This window comes from Emys orbicularis, chromosome 8 (genome assembly GCF_028017835.1).
Source record: "Emys orbicularis isolate rEmyOrb1 chromosome 8, rEmyOrb1.hap1, whole genome shotgun sequence".
NCBI classification, from domain to species: Eukaryota; Metazoa; Chordata; order Testudines; family Emydidae; genus Emys; species Emys orbicularis.
This window is the reverse complement of record NC_088690.1, coordinates 82,192,831-82,216,001: the sequence shown is the minus strand read 5'-3', so window position 1 is coordinate 82,216,001 and position 23,171 is coordinate 82,192,831. Positions and strand designations below refer to the sequence as shown.

General features: G+C 45.4%; 1 protein-coding gene across 1 annotated transcript; it reads right to left on the bottom strand.

The window, feature by feature from the left end:
* Positions 1-502: 502 nt before the first annotated feature.
* Positions 503-22,803, bottom strand: KCNMB1 (potassium calcium-activated channel subfamily M regulatory beta subunit 1). The gene is made up of 4 exons (XM_065409874.1): positions 22,635-22,803; positions 8,838-9,007; positions 5,978-6,173; positions 503-935 (listed from the first exon to the last, which is right to left on the bottom strand). Exons 2-4 carry the CDS (start codon positions 8,972-8,974, stop codon positions 651-653), a joined length of 618 nt encoding a protein of 205 aa, XP_065265946.1. The 5' UTR covers positions 8,975-9,007; positions 22,635-22,803; the 3' UTR covers positions 503-650.
* Between the last annotated feature and the right edge of the window lie 368 nt (positions 22,804-23,171).

Genomic DNA, 23,171 nt, shown 5'->3' with positions numbered 1-23,171 from the left:
GAGTAAGTAACTCTTGGGGGGGGGCAGGGAACTGCTCCCTGCCCCAGCTCACCTCCACTCCACCTCCGCCATCCCCCGAGCGCGCCACAATTCCCCTTCTCCCCCCTCCCTCCCAGGCTTGCCGCGGAGGTGAGCTTGGGGGGGGGGGGAGGAGAGGGGGCAATTTTTAGAGGGCATAGGGGCGGCAAATTTGTTAATCCGCCACTGTGTACATAGTTCCAGTAATTATGTAGGTAAAGTTGTTACAGAAGGATGCATTTAGATGTCTGGCCTCGACTTTCTGAAAATCAACCCCCAAATGTGCATTATGCTCTTTTTCAGCAAACTTGAATGCTGAATTTTTAACCTACTTTCTGTAAAACAAAAACCATTCAAACTCCCCAGGAAATTGACTGATGCATGAAAACAAACAAAACAAAAAAACACCACCAAAAAAATCTTTGAATAGTTCTCATGCAATCCCTGGGATCCCACATATCTGTTTTATTTTATATCTAACACATGGTAATCCATGGTATATAAACTCAGACAACATATCTCTTCTCTAGAACTCTGACCACTGAACATGGTACATTTTAAGAATTACAAAATACAGACTGAGAAGGCAGAGTGTGGGGAAAAGAAACTTCAGCTTGTTTTTTTGTGGACCATTATATGTTTGTTTTGTATTGCCAAGCAGAAAGTACAGAAACATATTGACTGACTTTCACCATGATGATAATCAGAACTCCACCAGTCAACATAAGGGAAGGCCAGAGGAAAGCGAAGAAAAGGCCCTTTGGAGGATATAGCCTTATTAAAATGACACTTGTCTGTCTTTGTTCTGGGTCGTAATAACAAGGGAAAGTCTGATGCTTTCGGAAATTTTCTGCTGCAGTTTCTATTAGCATTTTAACTTCTTTGTCGTTCTTCAAGTCTCGTGGAATATAGGAGCACTAAAATGAGAAATCAAGATACTTGTTAGAGCAATTGTTCTACTGCAGGATGTGCAGTGATGCGAGACCTTTCTTAAAACATCACTTAACTAGTTCAAATAAAAGATTACGTGCACATATGAGAGTATCTCTAAATATTGTCTTGCCGTTATCTTGTCCATCCCCCACCTATTTGTTGTTATCTCCTGTCATACACTGAGCCCCCAGTCCTGCAAAGGGTTACACACACATGTAACTTGATGCATGTGAATAGCGATTTGGAGTTGGGATGGAGTTTCCCCCAAGGTCAGATTGGCAGGGACCTTTTTTTTGCTTTATTCTGAAGCATGGGATGTGGGTTGCCTGGTAGGATCATCTGGACATATCTCACCTAATCAACTCTCTACCATTGCAGGGGCATTGGGAACACCTCAGTCCCTCCTGTTCTCTGCCTACGGCACACAAATAGTTCAGTGTCCTGAGGACTGAAATGCTTTCATCTAACTAAAGACGGTGGGTTCAATATGAGGGGTATCTGGGTGAAATTTAGTGGCCTGTGGAGGTCAGACTAATGATCTGATCTGAAGGTCTATTCTGGCCTCAAGCTCTATGATTCTATGAAAAAGTTTTATTGGAGCCAGTGGGACAGCTCCTGCTCTTGGAGTGAAGCCCATGCATAATTTTTTACAAAGCTCAGGGCTTAGATTTTAAACATAGAGACAAGGGCTGTACTTTTTCTCTGTGTACACAGCACCTAGCTCTATGGGCCCTGACTGGGGTTTCTGTCACTACCACAGTACAAATACATTAGTTGTACAGAAATTCCTAAATGGGCTGGGCTGGAAGGGAGCAGAGACAGTGGAACAAAGGTATTTCACTGCTGATAGTGCTTTCACAGTCATGAGTTAGGTGCTCCATGGCAGCAGTGGTAGACTATCTTGCGGTGCTGGAGTAGGCTAAATTCCAATTATCCAAGAGTACACGGCCAGTATTTGAGTTACTTCAGCGTGAGCCTCTCTCTGTAATTAGCGAAAGATGATGACCTACTTTTCCACTGGGGGAGAGAGTATTTTTAATTGGTTACACTATGAAACAACTTTGTAGCTCTCTAATGCAGGGGTCGGCAACGTTCGGCATGCGACTCGCCAGGGTAAGCACCCTAGCGGGCCGAGCCAGTTTATTTACCTGCTGACGTGGCAGGTTCGGCCGATCGCAGCCCCCACTGGCCGCGGTTCGCTGTCCCGGGCCAATGGGGGCGGCGGGAAGCGGCGCGGGCCGAGGGATGTGCTGGTCGCGGCTTCCCGCCGCCCCCATTGGCCCAGGACGGCGAACCGCGGCCAGTGGGGGCCGCGATCGGCTGAACCTGCCGCATCAGCAGGTAAATAAACTGGCCCGGCCCACTAGGGTGCTTACCCTGGCGAGCCGCGTGCCGAACGTTGCCGACCCCTGCTCTAATGCAAGAAATAGGTAGTGATCAATGTTATTTTATTTGTATTAATGTAGCACCTCTGGGTTCTAGATGTGATTAGTACCCCATTATGATAGGTACTAAATGTGCACACACCCAGTGAAAGATAGTCCCTGTACTGCAGAGCTTGCAGTCTAACTAGGTGAGTCAGAAAAGAGCTGAGAGGGGAAATGAAGTCAGAGAGGTGCATTTGCTTTCTCATTATAACACAGGAGTTCAGTGGCAGAGTAGGGAGCAGAGCCCCATTCTTCTGAGCGTCAATCCATGTTCCTATCCATTGGGCTCACACTGCCTTTCAGAGTAAAGGTGTTGCTGGATTCTTAATTCAGCTGTCTGCTGAAAGCCATTCTTTGCCTCTGTAACTGGCTATCTTAATGGACAAGGGGAGAAAGCAGAGATCAGCTATCCAGTTGTACCTTCCTCATGGACAAGCAGGGGGCTTTCAAATGTAATTGAGTCTATTTAAAGAGGCATAAAATCCATTCATAGCTCTTAGAAGACAGCTTGGCAAAAACTGTGCTGACAGGCTTAATTTACTGAAGAAATTATACTTCCGTTAAGGTTCCCGATGTTTATTGCACCATTTCATTAGCACCCATTAAAGTGGGTTGGCTAAAATAAGAGTCCTTTACCCAAATCCCAGCTATTAGTTTGGAATGCTGACATTAAATTGCTGGAAATGCTATTTATTTTGGAGCATTAATCCACAGGCCATTTTGAGGTTCTCGCAGTACTACTTTTTTCCATTTCTGTCATCTTTTTTCATCTCTTGAGCAGATAGTGTTTGTTGATCAGTTTAGCCTAACCTGGCAGTAATTTTAAAATTTCAGCTGTAGAAATGCAGAAGCTTTATCCCAAAACCGATAACCTAAACAAATATAATGTAAACAAAATCAGATTTTTTTCCCAAGCCAACAGTGACTACAAGACATTGAAAACCTGAAAGAAAATCCCCTATGTGCAAAAATAAAATTGGCCCCATAAAACAATAACATTTATCTCACTGCAAATGAGATGTTTTAGGACTGCCCTTTGATAGAGCAAGGCCTGAAGAGGAATTCCAAGTTCATGTAGACCGGCTGAAACTAACCCCTGTGCAGAGATTCACCTTAAAGTATATGTACCATTAAAGGTCCAGGTAATTCTCATAATAGGGCTTAACTGGGGTTTCTCTGGTGCATAAGGACTTGTTCTGGCCTCCTACAGAGGGATGAGTATCACCCACTATGCTGAATATTGGACCCTAAGAGTCAACCGCTGCCCTTGAACTTGCTCTCACAGCCTGCCTTATGGAAAGGAGAGTATTCAGTGCACTGTCCCTAAATGTCTGAGATTCCCTATAGTTGGAGTTTCACAGGGAGCAGAGAATTTTTTTCCCCAAAGCTAAAGGTTCTGTATGTTTACTTAATTTTTAATCTTGACATTTTAAATCCACCTCAAATCTGTGAAAAACATTTTAATATAAAAGCTAAATTGGCCACATTTTCAAGGAAGCGTTAACCAAGCCTCTACATTTAAACACATTTTTTTTCTTCTTGCTATCACTTGTGTGCGCAGCCCCTGTAATTGTGCCTGCGAGTAGCAATTCTGTACAACGAGATACTACATGTAGCTTTTCTACAACACTGATCTTAGAATTGCCATATGTTTGAACTATATAGAAATATAGACCTTGTATTTGCAAAGCTTGCAACAGCCTTTGAAGATTGACCCTCCACATTTCCAAGCTCCAAACTATCTGCATGTTTAAATCCCATAGTGCTTCATAATGTTTAATATATATTCTTCAGTCTTGAAGTGGACTTTGAAGTGATGATTGACACAAGCTGCTAAATTCAGATATGGAATTTCCCAAAGTCTTGGAAGGGTCAAGGGCACCTGGCATTTTGGTTTGGGTCCTTCTCTTATTTTGATGATATGCCAAGGAAATAAAAATCTCCTAAAGTAATCCTTACTGTTTTTCTTATGTGCACTCTGTAGTAATTCTGTGCTTTTTACATTCAAAACTCACTCTACTCACAACACTCTGTTTCTTACTCAAAAGCAAGTACAAGACAGCATAATGGACTGAAGGCATATCTACAGCAATCCTACACTTTCTCCCCACATCTCACTTTCAACCATTCTGCAATGTATGAAATGTCAGTCTTTCCATGAAACTGGCAGTTCATTCACATACCGTACATTCAGACCCAGGCATTCTCACACACACACACATTTTTTGCTTCCTATCTTATTCTCTGATGGAATTGTTTATTCCCTCTTAAAGCTAGCTTGCTGAGTGAGATTATGAATTTTAACTTCACATGCAAGAAAAATTTCAGTGAATGTTCAGGAATTCGCTGCAGGGTGATATTTTGCTGTTTCTGTGGTTGAAAATGTTTCCCTCCCCTTCACTGAAAATGGTGTAATTCTGGAGGTTTGGTTCAACTTGCTATAAAGATGGGGACAAATTGCAGAATTCAGGGCTATATTCTGGTTTGGGTTTTGAACATCCTTGGGGTGCTTGGATCTGAACATTTTGGTTTGCACCTGCCCCTTGAGAGTCGAGAGCTTGTTTTTGTGAAAAAAGCAGCCACTGAAATCTTCCCCGTATTCAGGAACCAAATTCAACCCTAATCATCTTGGCTGTTCTGAAATGGTTTCTTCACTTCCAGTGGCAGGCTGGGGGTCCATGATAAAACACTACAAGACAGTTGATTCCAGACAGGTGCACAAGTGGACATATTGGAAATGACATGAGGACATGTTTCTTTGACTGCCATCCCAGGTTTGATCTGCCAAGTTATTCAAGACTTTGGACACTCCCTTGAAGTGAAGCTGAACTCCCAGCTGTCATGGTTCCCATTGCCCTTACTGGAATGGAGCTCCACCACAATACACGGTGCAACCTCTGCACAGGTTTTGTTTCAGTAACACTCCCATCTATTCAAGGGTATTTCCAAGCCCAAGTTTCTGTTGTGACAGTGGGTAGAAACAGTTGCAGATTACACCAAGAACAAACCCAGCTGCTGGATTGGGTGCCCACATTCCCAGTTTATTGGCTTCTACCTGACGTGTACCAAACTCACTGGTGTTTCACGTTCCTAAAGGCTCTGGGACTCCACCTTTTCCTCCTTCTACCTCCCACTTTATTTCCTGCACTCCCCAAATGGGAGTGAACTTTGGGGCTCTGTGTTTTTAATCAGGGCCACATTTAACCTCAACCTACCCCAGGGTTATTCAACAAACGCTTGGGCAAACCACACATGTTGATCTATTCCTCTGAATTGTGCTTCAGCTTGCAGAGATGTATGTATATTTTATGCTTATAAATGTTTAATAGTTATTTTTGGTTGATGTAATTGCTTCTCAAATATTACCTTAAATATGTCTGATACCGCATTTATAATACATGCCAGATATGTCCTCACTCTGAATTTTTTAACATTTGCCTTGGTCTAAGCATAAGCATTGCCATGAAGAAAGACTAACAAGTCTGTGCTCTACTTTCAGTTAATTCACTAGTGCTTTGCTTGGTTATAAAAATAACCTGCTGAACCACATGTGACAAATATGGACAGGGATTCTGATGAATACATTTAAATCCCAGTACCTTGGGATTTCTTTCCTGTGTTTCTTCATTATGATAGAGCATAACCTCTTGTCCTGAGAAGTTCAAATCAACCAACACCTCTAGACAAGGATACTGGAAAATGTTTTCGTCGCCTGCACCATTGTTGAACGAGCATTGGACTTTGTCCTTGATGTTGGTTTTGAGCAGTTTGCATGTAGTTTCTTTGGTCCAAACACTATAAAACAAATCATACTGCTTTTAAATGCTTTGTTTACAGCTTTTTCACAGCGTGACTCTGTCTAACCGTTGTTGACAAATTTTCCACCATGGTGTTGTTTCATGTGTCATTAAGCCGTCAGCAGTGTGGTGGGCTGGGGGTGTGGATGGAGTGTGTATGCAAGTGCTCTGAGCCAAACCCAAACAGACAGATAGCATGGGTTGGGGTTAGAGGCACTGCAGGGAAGATATGGATTTTTACTCATGCATTAGCCATTCATTGGATGGATTTAGAGGTAGATTTTAACTCCCATGCTTGGATGTGTTGGAAGTTGGCACCCCCAAAAGAACAACAGAAAAACTAGGGTGGGTTTGTGTGAATTCTAATATTTGTTGGTAAATATTTTAAATGTGGATGCATGTGGTTTTTATCTATGCACTTGCAGAGACCTGAATGAAAATTTGACCTATGTTCTGAAATATAGTTTAGCATATTAGAGCTTTAGATCAGAGGTGGGCAAACTTTTTGGCCTGAGGACCACATCTGGGTATGGAAATTGTATGGCAGGCCATGAATGCTCACAAAATTCGGGGTTGGGATGCGGGAGGGGGTGAGACCAGAAATGAGGAGTTCAGGATGTGGGAGAGGGCCCCGGACTAGGGCAGGGGATTGGGGTGCGAGGGGGGGTGAAGGCTCCAGCTGGGGGTGTGAGCTCTGGGATGGGTCTGGGGATGAGGGATTTGGGGTGCAGGAGGGTGCTCTGGGCTGGGACCAAGGGGCTCAGAGAGCAGGAGGGGGATCAGGGCTAGGGCAACCTTTGACTAATGTTGGGGCACAGGAGGGGATCAGGGGGTGCAGGCTCTGGGCGGTGCTTACCTCAAGCAACTTCCAGAAGCAGCAGCATGTCCCCACTTTGGCTCCTATGCGGAGGCGCTGCCAGGCGGTTCTGCGTGCTGCCCCATCCGCAGGTGCCGCCCCTGCAGCTCCCATTGGCTGCAGTTCCTGGCCAGTGGGAACTGGGGGGGCAGCGCTTGGGGCGGGGGCAGCATGTGGAGTCCCCTGGCTAGGAGGACGCGTAGGAGCTGGAATGGGGACTTGCCGCTGCTTCCGGGAGCCACGGCATGTGTGGAGTAGGACAAGCCCCGGACCCCACTCCCCGGCAGGAGCTTGAGGGCCAGATTAAAACATCTGAAGGGCTGGATGTGGCCCCCGGGCTGTAGTTTGCCCACCCCTGCTTTAGATGCTTCAAAGGTGTTTTATTTTTCTGACTAATGTTGTCTGGTAACCAGGGCTGACGAGAGGGGGGAGAAGCTGGTACAAATTACTGGGGCCCGGCGGTCCGGAAGGGGGCCTGGGGCCCGGTTCTCCCCCCCCACCCGTCGGCCCTGTTTAGCTGGTCCACCCTTGCTGGGGTGCCCAAAAAAATTCCGGGCCCAGATTCCCCCCTCTCTTGTCGGCCCTGTTTAGCCGGTCCGCCCTTGCTGGGGGGCCCGAAAATTTTTTTTCACCGGGGCCCAAACCCACTTTCGGCGGCCCTGCTGGTAACTCTCAAATCCTATATTTACTGGGGGTTTTCACTTATTTGTCTTTCTATTAAAAGGGTCATTTGCATGATTGACTACACAGGAACTTTGCACGAGGCTTTCAGCAGCTTTTTTACTAAGCATATCACTGAATGTTGTTAACAGCTGAGGCAAGCTAGGAACTTCATGGCTATCATTATGCTGCACGCTGTGGCCACTCAGATCTTCACGGTGACAGCAAGGATAAAACTTTATCAGCCTGATCCAAAAGCCCAAGCCCCCTATACTGGGTGCTAAAAGAGGATCCTAGCAACAGAGGACTTGTGTGTATGCGTATCTATGGATATAAATCTACTTACACAGAGAAATATGTCCATAAAAAAACAAAAATACACATGCTTACTGGTATGATAGATATCAAATTAGGAATTGAACTGGGGACCTCTAGACCCTAGCAGGGACTGCAACTAACTTGTATCCTTTGCAGATTGATTGTGCATTTTTCCATGGTATGTGTTTGGGAAGAGAACCTGTAATTAGCTCTGATGGGTGGGCTACAGTAGTTCATTACAAAATGCTTCCAGTCGTTAAATAGTTAAAGCTCAGGGCTGTGGACCTGGCTTATTTGCCAAAGGTCATACATTCTTGCTAGGGCTAGTTTGAATATTTTCATCTAAACTTTTTTTTTAAAGGAAATATGGCTTTTGGATACCACACAACTATTGCTTCTATTTTTGTTGAAGATTTGCAGCGTTTTCGTTAAACTGAAAAATGTTTGTTTTCAAAACCAAAAGCCAAAATGTTCTCAGTGAAAACCCTGAAAAATTCCATGAGAAACATTGACCAAAATAAGTTTTTTTCATTTTTTTCCTAAACTTTTCACAGAAAATTAAAATGCATTTCTGGACCCGCCGTGATTCTAATCCTGAAAGGATGTCTTGCTGTGTCAGGTGCTTCCCCATAACTCTATTAACTATTCATGATTAACAGCTTCCCTCCCCACTTCATGCTATCTAAAATCAGCTTGTAAGCTCTTTATGGCAGTATCCTTTGATTTGTTCTGTAAAGCACCTAAGGCACTTTTGGGCTCCACAAAAATAATAACCAACAACAGAAAAACACAGGCTGATGTTTATAACAAAAAAAGAACAGAAGTTACCTGTTCACGTAGGATGGCATAATTGTGATCCCAATAAAAAAGTACATCATCACTGAGCATGCAACCATTCCTAGTCCCAGGCATAATGCCCTGGTCTCCCCTCGCTTCTGTGAGGTCACCAATTTTTTCCCCAACATGATTTAGTGTTATGGATTCTGAGATTTCTCGTTCTGGAGTGAAACACAAAACAGGGGAAAATGCAACCAGAATCATCATAGATTTAGTATTAGATTTAATATAAACTCTTAAGAGGCTTTGATTCAAGATATTGCAAATCGTGAGGGGTTTAGTGAAACCTGATCCATTACATTCTTATTCTCATTAAAATTTAGAAGGCAGTCAAGTAAGTCCAGTAAAAGAAAATACTGACTCCAATTTTTTTTTTTAAAAGGCTCCAGAGGTGATTCCGGCAATTACAAGCCAATAAGCCTAACTTTAGTACCAGGCAAATTGGTTGAGACTGTAGTAAAGAACAGAATTATCAGACACATAGATGAACACGGTTTGTTGGGGAAGAGTCAAGATGATTTTTGTACAGGGAAATCATGCCTCACAATCTACTAGAATGCTTTGAGGGGGGTCAACAAGCATGTGGACAAGGATGATCCAATGGATATAGTGTACTTAGATTTTTGAGAGAGCCTTTCACAAGTTCCCTCACCAAAAGCTCTTACGCAAAGTAAGCTGTCCTGGTATAAGAGGGAAGGTTCTCTCATGGATCAGTAATTGGTTAAAAGATAGGAAACGAAGGGTAGGAATAAATGATCAGTTTTCAGAAAGCAGAGATGTAAATAGTTGTCTCCCAGAGGTCTCTATTGGGACCAGTACTCTTCAACATATTCATAAATGATCTGGAAAAATGGGGAAACAGTGAGGTGGAAAAATTTGCAGATGATACAAAACTACTCAAGATAGTTAAGTCCCAGGCAGACTGCGAAGAGTTGCAAAGTGATCTCACAAATCTGGGTGACTGAGCAACAGAATGGCAGATGAAATTCAGTGTTGATAAATGCAAAGTAATGCACATTGGAAAACATAATCCCAACTATACATATGTAAGCAGAGTCAGGATGAGCTCTACCCTGACATCTGGTGGTGAACTATGGCGAGTGTGGAAAAGAACTCCAGGGGCTGATCTTGTTTGCATAGGCACACCCACTCGCCTGGCATGAAACAACAGCAACTGAAAGTGGTTACTTTGGCTGGTGTGGGATCCCCAGTTTCTTTGTTATTGGGGCAGGAAGAATAAAGTTTTGTTACCCTGATTCTGTGAATCAAGGCCAGTGGAACTGTTGTATGACAGAAGGACTGAGTGAGTCCTTCACCATTACCTAAGTAGCACTTGCTTGACAAGGGGCATGGGTTACAAAACCCAGTGAATGGAGAGAGGATGGGGACAGGTATTTGTACCTGATGGTATGGGCCCACTCTGAGGGTTTGAAACACCACTTGCACTACCTCCTCTCTCCACTGTTGAATGTCAGAGCTAACTTTGATTCCATTAGGAGTCTAGGGAGATTGTGGAATCTCCATCTCTGGAGATATTTAAGAGTAGGTTAGATAAATGTCTATCAGGGATGGTCTAGACAGTATTTGGTCCTGCCATGCGGGCAGGGGACTGGACTCGATGACCTCTCGAGGTCCCTTCCAGTCCTAGAATCTATGAATCTAGTTACAGGCTGCTGAGCTGAATTCACTTTGGGCTAATGGTGCACCAGCACTGGGGCCCCCCTACTATGAGTTGAAAGTGCTAAGAGCTGAAATCACAAAAGAGTTAAAGTTATTAAGAGCTGAGATCACTGAGTGCTGTGTTAACTAGTTGGGGAGCCTGAAGCTATATTGCTAAGCAGCTGGCGGAGCAATTTGTGGGGATGACTGGAGGAGCAGCGAGCGGCGCGGAGCCTTGCGGGGCCGGTTGGAGCAGCCCAAGGAACGGCGAGAGGAGCTGTTTGCGGGGACGGCTGGAGCGGCTCACAGGTCGGTGAGCGGAGCAGCTTGTAGAGCGGAGCAGTTCGGGGGACGTCAGGAAGTGGACTGGCTTGTAGTGAAGGCTGCGGCGGAACCCCACGGAGAAACGGCTGGCCAGCCTCGGATCACGTAAGGTGCCCCTTAACACCCTGCGTGCCCCCCCCTTTTACTCTGGGGCTGCACTGACCAGGGACAGAGACTTTGGGGTTTGTTGGACTTTTGGGACTTTGGGTGGTTGCTGGACCCGAGAGACTTCGGGGGTGTTGGACTTTGGGGACTCTGGGTGATTTTTGGGTTGCTGGATTCAAGAACCAAAGGGAAAGGACACAGCCCAATTTGCTGGGGTGGGTTTTTTGCTCATGGTTTGCGTTATGAATCCTGTTTGTGGTGTGTTTTCCAATTTAATGCTGATGTCGTTTACCTCATGTTATTAAACATTTTCTGCTACACTCAGACTCCGTGCTTGCGAGAGGGGAAGTATTGCCTCTTAGAGGCACCCAGGGGGTGGTATGTAATTGTCCCAGGTCACTGGGTGGGGGCTCGAGCCGGTTTTGCATTGCGTTATTGAAACGGAACCCCTAGATACAGAACCCGGCCCTTGTTGCTGCCAACTTAGATGGGCAGAAGGGTTACACATACAAAACAATAGGATCTAAATTAGCTGTTACCACTCAAGAAAGATCTTGGAGTCATTGTGGATAGTTCTCTGAAAACATCCACTCAATGTGCAGCAGCAGTCAAAAAAGCGAATGTTGGGAATCACTAAGAAAGGGATAGATAATAAGACAGGAAATATCATATTGCTTCTATATAAATCCACGGTATGCCCATATCTTGAATCCCATCTCAAAAAAGATATATTGGAACTGGAAAAGGGACAGAAAAGGGCCAAAAAAAATGATATGGGGTATGGAACAGCTTCCATATGGAGAGAGTAATAAGACTGGGACTGTTCAGCTTGGAAAAGAGATGACCGGGGAGGGGGAGGGGAATATGATTGAGGTCTATAAAATCATGAGGGGTGTGGAGAAAGCAAATAAGGAAGTGTTATTTACCCCCTCTCAGAACACAAGAACTAGGGGTCACCAAATGAAATTAATAGGCAGCAGGTTTAAAACAAACGAAAGGAAGTATTTCTTCACACAACGCAGAGTCAACCTGTGGAACTCTTTGCCAGAGGATGTTGTGAAGTCCAAGACTGTAACAGGATTCAAAAAACTAGATACGTTCATGGAGGATAGGTCCATCAATGGCTATTAGCCAGGATGGTCAGGAATGCAAAACAATGCTCTGAAGTGTCCCTAGTCTCAGTTTGCTGGAAGCTGGGAATGGGATGGGATGGATCACTTGATTACCTGTTCTGTTCATTCCCTCTGAAGTACGTGGCATTGGCCACTGTTGGAAGACAGGTTACTTGGCTAGATGGACCATTGGTTTGACCCAGTATGGCTGTTCTTATGTATTGTACTGTGTGAAATACCCAGTTTGACAAATTCAGTGCTACACGGGGTCATGGACTATGTTCCCTCTAAGCTGTGCAGTTGGACGTCCGCCCAGGAGTGATTCAAGTGCCGGCAGTGTGTGTTAAGGTGCCCCTACCCCTGCTGCCCTGCAGCCACATTGCTCCTGCCCTCTGCCTTGGAGACCTTGCTGCTCCTGGGACCCTCCTGCTGGTTGTGCAGAGCAGGGGGAGGGTTATGCTGATGTCCGGGTCTCCCCCTCCCCCTGTCCCCCTGTACTCTATCTCTGCAGAGCAGGGGAGAGGGGACAGGGCCAGGGCCGGCTCCAGCATTTCTGCTGCCCCAAGCAAAAAAAAAAAAAAAAAGGCCGCGATCGGCGGCGGCAATTGGGGAAAAAAAAAAAAGCTGCGATCGGTGGCGGCAGTTCAGCGGCAGGTCCTTCGCTCCTAGAGGGAGTGAGGGACCTGCCGCCCCCGAATTGCCGCAGGTGCCGCCCCTCTCCCTTGGCCGCCCCAAGCACCTGCTTGTTAAGCTGGTGCCTGGAGCTGGCCCTGGACAGGGCTCAGGACTCGGAGCAGGAGAGGGTCTGAGGTCTGAAGGAGCCTTCTGGGTGGTGAGTGAATGCCTTAACGAGACAGCACAAGGTCACTCAGAGACTTCCCCAGCAGCCAGCACACAATCTCTCTCTCTCTTCCCCCCTGCCCACATACCCCATCTTGCAGAGCGGGGGAGGGGAGACAGGGCTCAGGAGCAGCAGAGCTTTCAGTGAGAGTGCCTTAAAGAGACAGCACATGTATTGTATCTAGTTTTTTTTATTATTATTATTTCTACTGGTAGCGCACATCTGCACATTGCCTCAATGCACATAACAAAATTTATTCTGCACATGGATGGAAAAAATTAGAGGGAACATTGGTCATGGAGGGTGTATATCAGGGGTCGGCAACGTTCGGCACGCGGCTCGCCAGGGTAAGCACCCTGTCGGGTCGGGCCAGTTTTATTTACCTGCTGACGCGGCAGGTTCGGCCGATCGTGGCCCCCACTAGCCGCGGTTCGCCGTCCCGGGCCAATGGGGGCGGCGAGAAGCGGCGCGGGCGAGCGATGTGCTGGCCGCGGCTTCTCGTCGCCCCCTTTGGCCCGGGACGGCGAACCGCGGCCAGTGGGGGCCGCGATCGGCCGAACCTGCCGCGTCAGCAGGTAAATAAAACTGGCCCGGCCCGCCAGGGTGCTTACCCTGGCGAGCTGCGTGCCGAATGTTGCCGACCCCTGGTGTATATGGATATATATTCTAGGGTTGTATGAACTATTGGCAACAAAATGTGGAAACTTCAGAAACTGTGTTCACCTAAACCTGCTGTGATTAGGATTGGACAGTGATTTAGACATTTCTACCTAGTCAGCACCAGCATTCAATTCATTGCTATTGCTGGTGGTAGTGCAACAGTAGGGAATGTTAAGAAAAATGCTAACTAATCTAGGATGGGCAGGAATGCATCCTTAGAGTTCTTCTGTATAATTGACTGAATTTAGGGGTTTGGAATGTTCTTATCCCCCTTTGTTAAATAGAAGTCTAAATGATAACCTCCCTGGTACTGATGATGATTGCTATGGAATTGCAGCAATTGAAATTAATGAGTTCTGAAAATTACTGCTATTCATCCATATTCTCTATGCCAATTTAGCATGATCGATGTTTAGCAAATAAGAATGGTTGAAGTTCACAGTCCACAGTATGGTTGAAGTTCACAGCTGGGAGTGTATATATATATGCCATTGATGGCCATCACTAGTATAATTTTTTTAATGGAAATATGGTGTAAACCACACTTGCAGAAATCATATTTTCAGCAGACTGATAGGATTTGCTGGGGGTGGGGAGGGAGACAGTAGAGAAGTGGGGTGGGGGAATAATCCAGCAGGCTGAATTAAACCCACATAGCCCCAGTCCTTCAGTTTGTTGTACATGGATTATCCTTGAATCCATACAGCTTCATGCTGATATCACAGAGTCTTTGCACAGGCTCAAGGGTTTGCTTAGGTGGAGTCAATTGTCAGCTTACTGCAAACATCTTCTAGTCAGAGTTTAAAAGAGGCAGCTACTTACCATGTTTAGAGTTACCATATTTCAATACTGAAAAAAGAGGACACTCCATGGGGGCCCTGCCCCCGCCCCTTCCCCATCCCCGCCCCCGCCCCAACTCCGCCCATTTCCCGCCCCCATTCCAACCCCTTCCCCAAAGTCCCCACCCCAACTCTGCCCCCTCCTCTGAGCACCCCGCATTCCCCCTCCTCCCTCCCGCTCTGATCTTGGTTGGGGGTTGCTAAGTGCTTCATAAACTGTAAAACGTTTGTAAAACCTACAAAGTGAGGGTGAAACAGAGAAAAGTCTGTGAGCAAAACAAGCTGCTAGTGAGGGAGACATGGTTATCTATATGAGATGTTTTTATTTAAGAATCCATGGTAATACAAATAGTGATGATGATGATGGTGGTAATGCTACAAATAAGCAGTTAAGATTGGGACCTTATTCTAAACAAGAAAATAAATCTAAACCATGGAGAATGCAGTGAAAATTAATATTGATTATTAGGAATAATGGTGAGGTAGGAATAGCATCATGCTGGTCAAGGAGAAGGGATTCCGCTAGGGCCAGGTAATAACCATGGTTCTATTTAGTATTTGTGTCAAGACACATTCACTGCTTAAATACAGTTCTCTGGTTTAGTTATTTGGTACAGTAACTTGCAAACCGTGAAACTGGTAGCACTCCAGCAAAAGACGCTCGGGGGACCCCGAGTGCGAGTGGCTGCAGCAAAACTAACAACTCGCACCGAGATGATGTCACAGCGGGCAACCCCCCCCCACACACACAAATTCGGAGAGCCTTAATATAGTTGAAATACACTGAACTGCAGATTTTTGGATTGACAGAATGGAAAAAATAGTAGCTATTTTGCTAAAAATTAAGGACAGCTATTAGTGTACAGGACTTCTGGCACTGCATTTCTGACTATACCACTGCCTCATTCGGTGACCCTGGGCAAGTCACTAAGGCCTGCTCTACACACAGATTTTGTGCCAGGGTAACTATTTTGGTTAGGGGTATAGTTTTTTTTAAACCAATTTAGTTATCCCAGTACAACCGCAAGTGTGGATGTAATTCTATACTGGTACAAGCACTTTGATACCAAGTCCATGCCAGAAAGTTGTCCCACTTTCATTATACTGGTACTGTTAAAATGAGAGAATTTTCATGCACCACCAAGGCCTTACACTCGATCTGTTTCTACCTATTTATGATTTTCCACTTACTGCTTTGTGATGCTCACGCTGAAGGAGCTCTACAAGTATAAAGTATTTTTATGGACATTTTTATGGTATTTTATATTGTTATGGGGTGCGTGGCTAGGAGCCTGACCTTTGCCTCGCCTCACAAGATATGAAGGTGCAAGACCTGGGTAAGGTTTTCCCCTGGGTCATGTTTTATGGACAGGGCTAACAGGGCATGCAGCAGCCCGATTGATTTTCACCAGTTCCATTCAGGAAAGTAAACGGAGACACGGGAGAGGGGGAAGGGGGGGGATCCTGCCCCGCAGATACACCCCAACAACATCCTCCAGGCAGCTCAACCCGACTAGCAGCTCCTCTCATGCCCCAGGCTCGCCAGCCGCCCCAGCCCCTCTAGCTTGCCCCGTGACTGGTGCCCGGACAGTGCCGGCTCCCCCAGCGAGTCGCCAGGTGGTACCGCAACGCGCTGGAGTCCACAACCCCCCCGGGGGCGCCCCCCAGCCCGGCGCTGGCTGCCGAGCGGTGCCCAGAGACAACCCCCACCCAAAGGACCAGGGCCCGCGCCCCCCCTCCCCTGAAGGCTTGCTGCCTCACAAGGGCAGGTTGGTCGCTTCGCAGGGGCCGCTGGGAGTTGTAGTTCTTGGCCGCTCCCCTCTCCCGGCTCTCCCTGGAGCGCGAGGCCCGGCCGGACTACAGCCCCCGGCAGGAGCCGAGTGTCGCACCGAGATGATGTCACTGCGGGCGACCCCCCCCCCCCCCACACACACATCCGGAGAGCCTAGCCTCCCTATTTTCCCGGACATATTCGGCTTTTTGGCAATTCCCCCCGGATGGGGATTTGAGGACCAAAAAGCCAGACATGTCCGGGAAAATCCGGACGTATGGTAACCCTAACCATGTTCATCACTGGTGGATGGGTATAAAAAGGGTTGAGGCTCAGTTTTGGCAAGCAGGTGGACCCTGATTCAGCACAGTGGCGTAGCCAGCTTCTCAGTGCAGGGGGAGCAACCATAAAAAAGGCGCCCCCCCCTTGCCTCCTCCTCTGGCCACGCCCCTCCTTGGCTCCTCCTCCGGCCGCTCCGCACCCCCCCCTTGGCTCCTCCGGCCACTCTGCGGCCATGCTGTCCCCCCCCCTCGGAGGGGTTCGGAGGGGGGGGGGCCGGGCACGGGGGAAGGGGTGGCGGGTGGGCGCTGCTCGCTTCTCCCGGGGGCTGGGGGGAGTGGAGCAGTGGGGCGGGCAGCAGCTGGCGGGCAGATCCCCTCTCCCCGGCAGCTTCCTGGTTCCCTCGCCCGGGCAGTCCAGCATTTTTTTCAAAAGCGGAGCCTGCCAGGCCGCCGCTGGGCTCCTGCAGGCAAGGGGCGGGGGGCAGCACGGCCGGACTCCGGAGGAGCCATTTGGGGGGGTGGCGGGCGCGGCCAGAGGAGCAAAGCGGCCGGGCTCCTCAGCCATCGCGCCCCACGCTCAGCTCGGCCGCCGAGCCCTGAGCCGCCGCAGGAGGCAGCCGCGGCGGCGATGTTGGGGCCGCGCTGAGCATGGGGTGCGATGGCCGAGGAGCCGGCCCCTTCGCTCCTCTGGCCACGCCTGCCACCCCCCCCCCAATGGCTCCTCCGGAGTCCGACCGTGCTGCCCCCCCACTTGCCTGCAGGACCCCAGCGGCGGCCCGGCAGGCGCCGCTTTTGAAAAATGTACTGAGGGGAAGCGGCTGCTTCCCCTGAACCCCCTAGCTACGCTACTGATTCAGCACAGCACTTAAGCATATGTTTAAATCCATCCCATTCAGCAAATCACTAAAGCACATGCTTAAGTGCCATTGAGGTTTAACATCAAGGTGAAGTCAATGCCTAAGACTGAATATAAGTGCTCATGCACTTGGCTGATTAGGAATGGACTGTTGAACAGGAATGCAAGAATTATTCCACAGTGAAGGGCTAAACCACATAACTGTTTTGTTGTTTCCTGCATTTTGGCCACAATCCTTTAAGTTACCCTTAAATGGGTGCCTGCCTCCCCCCACATACCCCTCCCCCCGAATCCACTGGACTTCAAAATGTCACTGCAGGAAGCATTGTCTGGAGAAGAATAAAAACCAAAACAATTGCTATGGTGAAAGGAACTTTAAAGATGCCGTCAGCTTTTGAGAGGAAGAGCTGAAGAAGAATGTGATGGTATTAGTATGTGGCTTTCTATTTTAATTATCTTTCAATCATTCAACCATGGCAGTATTGTCATTTGACTGGTTAATTTTGATAGTCAAAAGACAAGATATTTGGACAATTAAGACTTTGCTGCTGTTAGAAAAATAATTTTATAGCAGGCATTAGCATGGTTACTAACAACAAATATATTCTCCCATGTGATTTCAACATGTGTTGATGCTGTTATGTTGATAGCACAGCACACCCTGAGGTTAGTGGAACTGCGGGGGGCGGGAGGGGGGAGGGAGTTTTTAAGTGTTGGAGGGTTTCAAATATTGAACAAAAAGATGATTGGTGTTCTAAGGTCTCTTTGGGAACATAATTGTTCCTCATTGAATACTAGCATTTAGTTGCAGTACGGAAAATTGTTCAGTTCAGTATAAAATTCCACACTACATAGGTATTTAGACCCATTGTGAGAGACCAGCTTTGAAGAGAATCAGTTCAATGAAATTCAAGTACAATTTGCTGAGGTTCCTAATCAAAAAGCATCTTCTTCTTAAATTGACAAACTGACACACAAACCATACCTGATTTCTGAGGTGTGCAGCCATATGAGATTCAGACCTTGGGATTGCTATCAGATTTGTGCTCCCTTGTTCTAAAAATACCCCTCCCAGTCACACACACTTCAATGGCAGGATGCCGATGGAGCTAAATGAAAATCTGAATTTCCATCCTATAGGAAATTCTAACATTTCAGCATTTGTTTTTATCCTGAAAGGGGGCAAAGTTGAACCATCAATTTTTTTAATGGAATAAAAATTCCCTAAAATTTTGACTCAGACATGAAATAAAACATTTTGTTTTGAGTCAGCTTGACAATAAACTGCACTGTGCGGCTTGGGCAGAAGGGAGACTGTGGTGTAACATGGGAGATGTAATCTGGCCAAGGAACCTGACCCAGAGAAGAGAATGAGGACATGGGGAACCCAAACTGCAACTCCCATGAGGCAGTGCTGTACAAACTGCTGATACAGCTTACCGATGAACCAATGCTAAACAAAGTGCTTTGGTTCAGTTCAACAACTGAAATGTTTCAATTCAGGTCAAACTGACCTCCCACAAAATATTTTGAGTTGATTTTTCTGATGGAAAGCCAAAAATTTTGTGGAAACCGCATTTTCTACTGAAAAATCCTTTTGATGAAAAATTCTCAACCAGCTCTATCAATCACATGGAATTCACCCATGTGGTCCTAACAGAGTCAGGGAAAAGTTAAAGCACCTGGTGCGCCCCCTCCCCCCCTCCCCAAATTGAAAGTGATTTCCAGACACAGAATGTTGCCATTTGTGCCTATTAGCAGAATTGCAGTGGTTAAGTATCCATCCCAGTTATACTGTGAGACAATGCAGGAGACCAATCCCCTCATCATATATAAAACAAGAAATTATTGCCCTGGGACCATTAACCAAAGAAATAATGCAATTATGAGAACTGTTAATCAGTAGCTCTGTCTCTTGGGATGTCTGCCACATCCATTAATTTGCACTTCTCTTGCACCTTTCATCTAATCATCCCAAAATATTTGCCAGTTTGTTTAAGCCTCATAGCACCTCTTGAAGCTAGATAGCTAATTTACACAGTGGTAAACTGAGGTACTGGAAGGCTAAGGGATTGAGCAGAATTACACAAACAGCCAGTGGCAGAACAGGAAATACCAGATTGCTTGACTTCAGTTCCCTTGTGCTAACTGCTGCACGATCTTGCCTCTCAAAATTCCTGAAGCAGTTCAGATCCATTTCTGCTCCACCCCAAAACAAACAAATGATAAATTGTGCAAGGAATGATAACAGGAAAGACTCACCTAAAAATATCAGACAGCACTTCTACAAACACCACGTGATGGGCCAGATCCCCAGGCAGCATTAACCAGAGTAGCTCCATTGACTCTTGTGTTGCTTTCACCTGTTTATACCAGCTGAGAATCTGGTCCCTAAAACTGAAAGTTCCTTTGCCCTTTTTTTTATGCTTGTAAATTGAGTGAGAGAATGAAGTGATGATGTAGCAAAAATTGTAAAACCACACTTAGCATGTATATACACTGTAGAAACCCCTCCTGAAGAAAAGCTGGGGATGTAAGACAGGACAGTAAACTTCAGTGAAATTGACCTAATATACTTATTTTTTTAAAACCCCTTGCATATAAAAATAACCATTCAGATGTTTTACTAGTTCTTGTTAATGATAAAAACCCTCCATTTTCTGGTTTGGAAGACAAATGAAGGTGCTCTCTGTGTGCGCGCACACGTGCATCTGTACACAAGTGTGTATAATTGTGATATTACATAATATAAATTTTCTCCCAGTCTCCAAAGAGTTAATTATGGCACATCATAAACTCGGATTCATGTTTACATTCCTTATTTTATTCTGATCTAGTATATCAGGAGCAACATCAAAAAAGGCTCATTTCTAAGTGTTTCCTCTACCAAAGTTAGTAAATATTTGACAAATGAAATATTATGAAAAATTTAATTGGCCTGGGAAGCGTTACTGTTTTAAATCTGGAGACACTGAAGTGGGGGGCACATGTGGATTTAAGTCCTGCTTCAAATATTAATCTCAGTGTAGCCATAATTCTGAAGCTGCTAGGGTGCCACCATAACTCGTAGGAAAATATAAGCTACAAATCTTTTCATAATTCCCCCCCTCCCTAATCTTTTTGTTCAATCTAGTTAAATTATACAGTACTGTACAATTCACTGTACAATTTCAAGGTATAATCACCACGTTGACAGCTGCTGGTGATAATACTAGGGATGGGTTTGGCGCTGAATACCCAAATTTGATTAGTAGACTTTTTATCCTCGATGGGGAGATTCCCCGCCCCCCCCTTTTCTTCAAGGACCTTTTGTTGCCATGACCTTCCTTGGTTAAGGATGAAACTCCCTTCATGGTTAATCCATGCTGCTCCTAGATTCGATGCAGAAGTCACTAGTGATAAGACTCCACAGCACTCACAGACACCTGTCCGAGCAGAGAAGGAGAAATTGATCTCCCACTCCCATGGTGAAGCCTCATTAGTGTAGAACTGAGGTTGGCAGTAAGTATTAACAGAGTTAATCATTAATAGAGGAACCTTATCCTGCACCATTTGTTGAATTTCCTATAACTAGCCAACTATTAATAAGCAAATGGTATTTTCAACAGAGTTACTAGGAGTAAGGTTCCTATAAGCATTTAGCTTTCAAATGAACAGCGGCAGTGGATGTTATGTTGCATTACACCAATGTGTGTAGTGGTCATTTGGCTCTATGATGATTAACTAATAATATTCTAAACAGGCCCTGACCTAATAGCCTCTAATTCCCCTGACTTACACAGCACTCTGTGAGTTTGAACTTAATCAAAAAGCCACTTTGAAAGCAGTTTGTAAATAGCCATCTATTTACTATCTAAAATGTTAACTCTTTAACAGCCATCTGGTTTTATAGCCCTTGGAGTACTCTATTCTGGCCTGCATTAAAAAGAGAAGTGCCACTTTCCCTGGCCTCCTAGGAAGAGGGCTCCATTTAGTGACCTCGGAGAGATTATTGCCAGTTTATTGGTAATGCATTTCATGCATAGAATAAATAACAGGTAAATAAGGAGACAATCTGTATAGAATCATAGAGCCATACACTCAGGTAGTTCGCGCGGGGGGGGGGGGGGGGTGTTAACTCTTGACAGCAAAGCTACAGGAGCCTGTACAGTCACCAGCATTTTGAAATGGAATTATGACCCATAATTCAAAATTTGCTCTCTTGTTTTTAGTTTATAGATTTTTAAACCAGTTTGGATCCTTTTTCTTCCAGGTACTGCCATTTTGCCTCCTCTGACCTCCTGCCCTGCTCCCCACCTCATGTCTTGTGCAGCTTCATGTGGTGTGTCCTGGCTTGGGTATTTAGACTGATGTTCAAGATTTTGGACTGATGTTCAAATTTTCCTTTCCCTACTTTTGCATCTCCAAGCCCTCTTTTGCTTACTAGTCACTGTTAGGCAGTTTTGCCCATAATATTGAGAGTCACAGCAATCCCCATTCCTGAGAGTGCCAATTATAACCCCTTGAAATCGAAAGTAAAAATATTACAAGAAAGCAAATGAAGTTTCTGATCCCATTCTGTGTATCCGGTATTTACAGTAAAGAGTGATGCTGAACCAAAGGAGAAAAGACATAAAGTTTTACATCTCACCACCATATAGGGCTCCAATCCAGAGACCTGGGTAGCTATACCACTACTAGTTTATATCACGTTTGACATACATGGGATGTAAATTTGATCATGTGATTAAAGCATTGTTCATATAACAAAACAAGACTGGAGGAAAAAGCTGGATATTTCTTATGTCAAAAACTGTAAAGTAGGAGTGAGATGTCAGAGAGTAACAATTGGCTAGCTTTGATTTCTAATGCTTTATATAATAATTTGAACAACTGCTCTTATTCAGTCTGGTATCTCTAATATATTTCTAGAGTACTTCTTCTGAACACTCCCTAATATGATACTGCACCCTATTTGGCCATTTGAGACTGGGATTTTAAAAAAGTCTGAGAGAGGTGCCCAGTTACCTTTAAGGCATCCAGATCCCTTAAACTCTTTGAAAAGCCCACTCACAGTGCTCCTGAAGCTAAGGACATTTGCTAATAAGTACTGGCCCCGAAAGAGCAGCAGTTTCCCCACTTTGTGTTATTTACAAGTTATTAGCATCATGCGTATTGAAATATTCAAGTAACTTTATGATGTATATCTGAGAGAGGAAAACTAGATAACGACTTCCCCTACCTTAAAAGTTAGCTGTGTGTCTAGAAGCGTTCCTGTATATTTATAAAAGCTGTTTCTTCTCAAAAGACAAAGCTGTCCCAGACATTCCTAAGGCAAAACTTTCTCTCAGTGATACTTACAGTCACTGGCGAATGCTGCTCTTTTGGCGTCTTTAGCTCATGACATAGTTTCTGTTGTTTGACTGATCCTGGTAGGTGAAAACCTTTCCACACCAGTGATGAAACAGCAAAACCTAGAGTTAAAAACTTTCCTTTCCAGGACTCCTCTGGGTTTGTTTTGCTCTGGCTGAACTCTGAGCTTATTTCCTTATTATTATTCCTATTACCATAAATGGTAAGGTATGAACGGATGCAGTCCTCTTAAGATTAATTGCTGAAAAGTAGAAAGCCACAATGTTCAGAGGCTTGACTCTCCTTTCCACTACAGCTCTTTTCCTGTGCTCTGGAAGTGTAAAGGTAATTCAAAGCAGGTCTGCTTAAGTTCTCTTTACACTGTCAGGGCACTAGAAATTGACTTTAGTGTAAAAGAGAATCAGGCCCTTTGTGTTCAATCTAAAAGCAATGACCTACTACTAATGACAATTAAAAAAAAAAAAAACATTACACCCATGGGCAAGAAAAGTAAAGTAAGCAACTAGCATGGATTTAAAACCTTTT

Excerpts from the sequence above, each read along its gene's own strand:
- KCNMB1 (XM_065409874.1), bottom strand. The coding sequence starts at position 8,974 with ATGTTGGGGAAAAAATTGGTGACCTCACAGAAGCGAGGGGAGACCAGG. Across the intron at positions 6,174-8,837 it reads ATGCCATCCTACGTGAACAG|TGTTTGGACCAAAGAAACTA; the intron begins GTAACTTCTGTT and ends TTTGTTTTATAG. Across the intron at positions 936-5,977 it reads CACAGGAAAGAAATCCCAAG|TGCTCCTATATTCCACGAGA; the intron begins GTACTGGGATTT and ends TTCTCATTTTAG.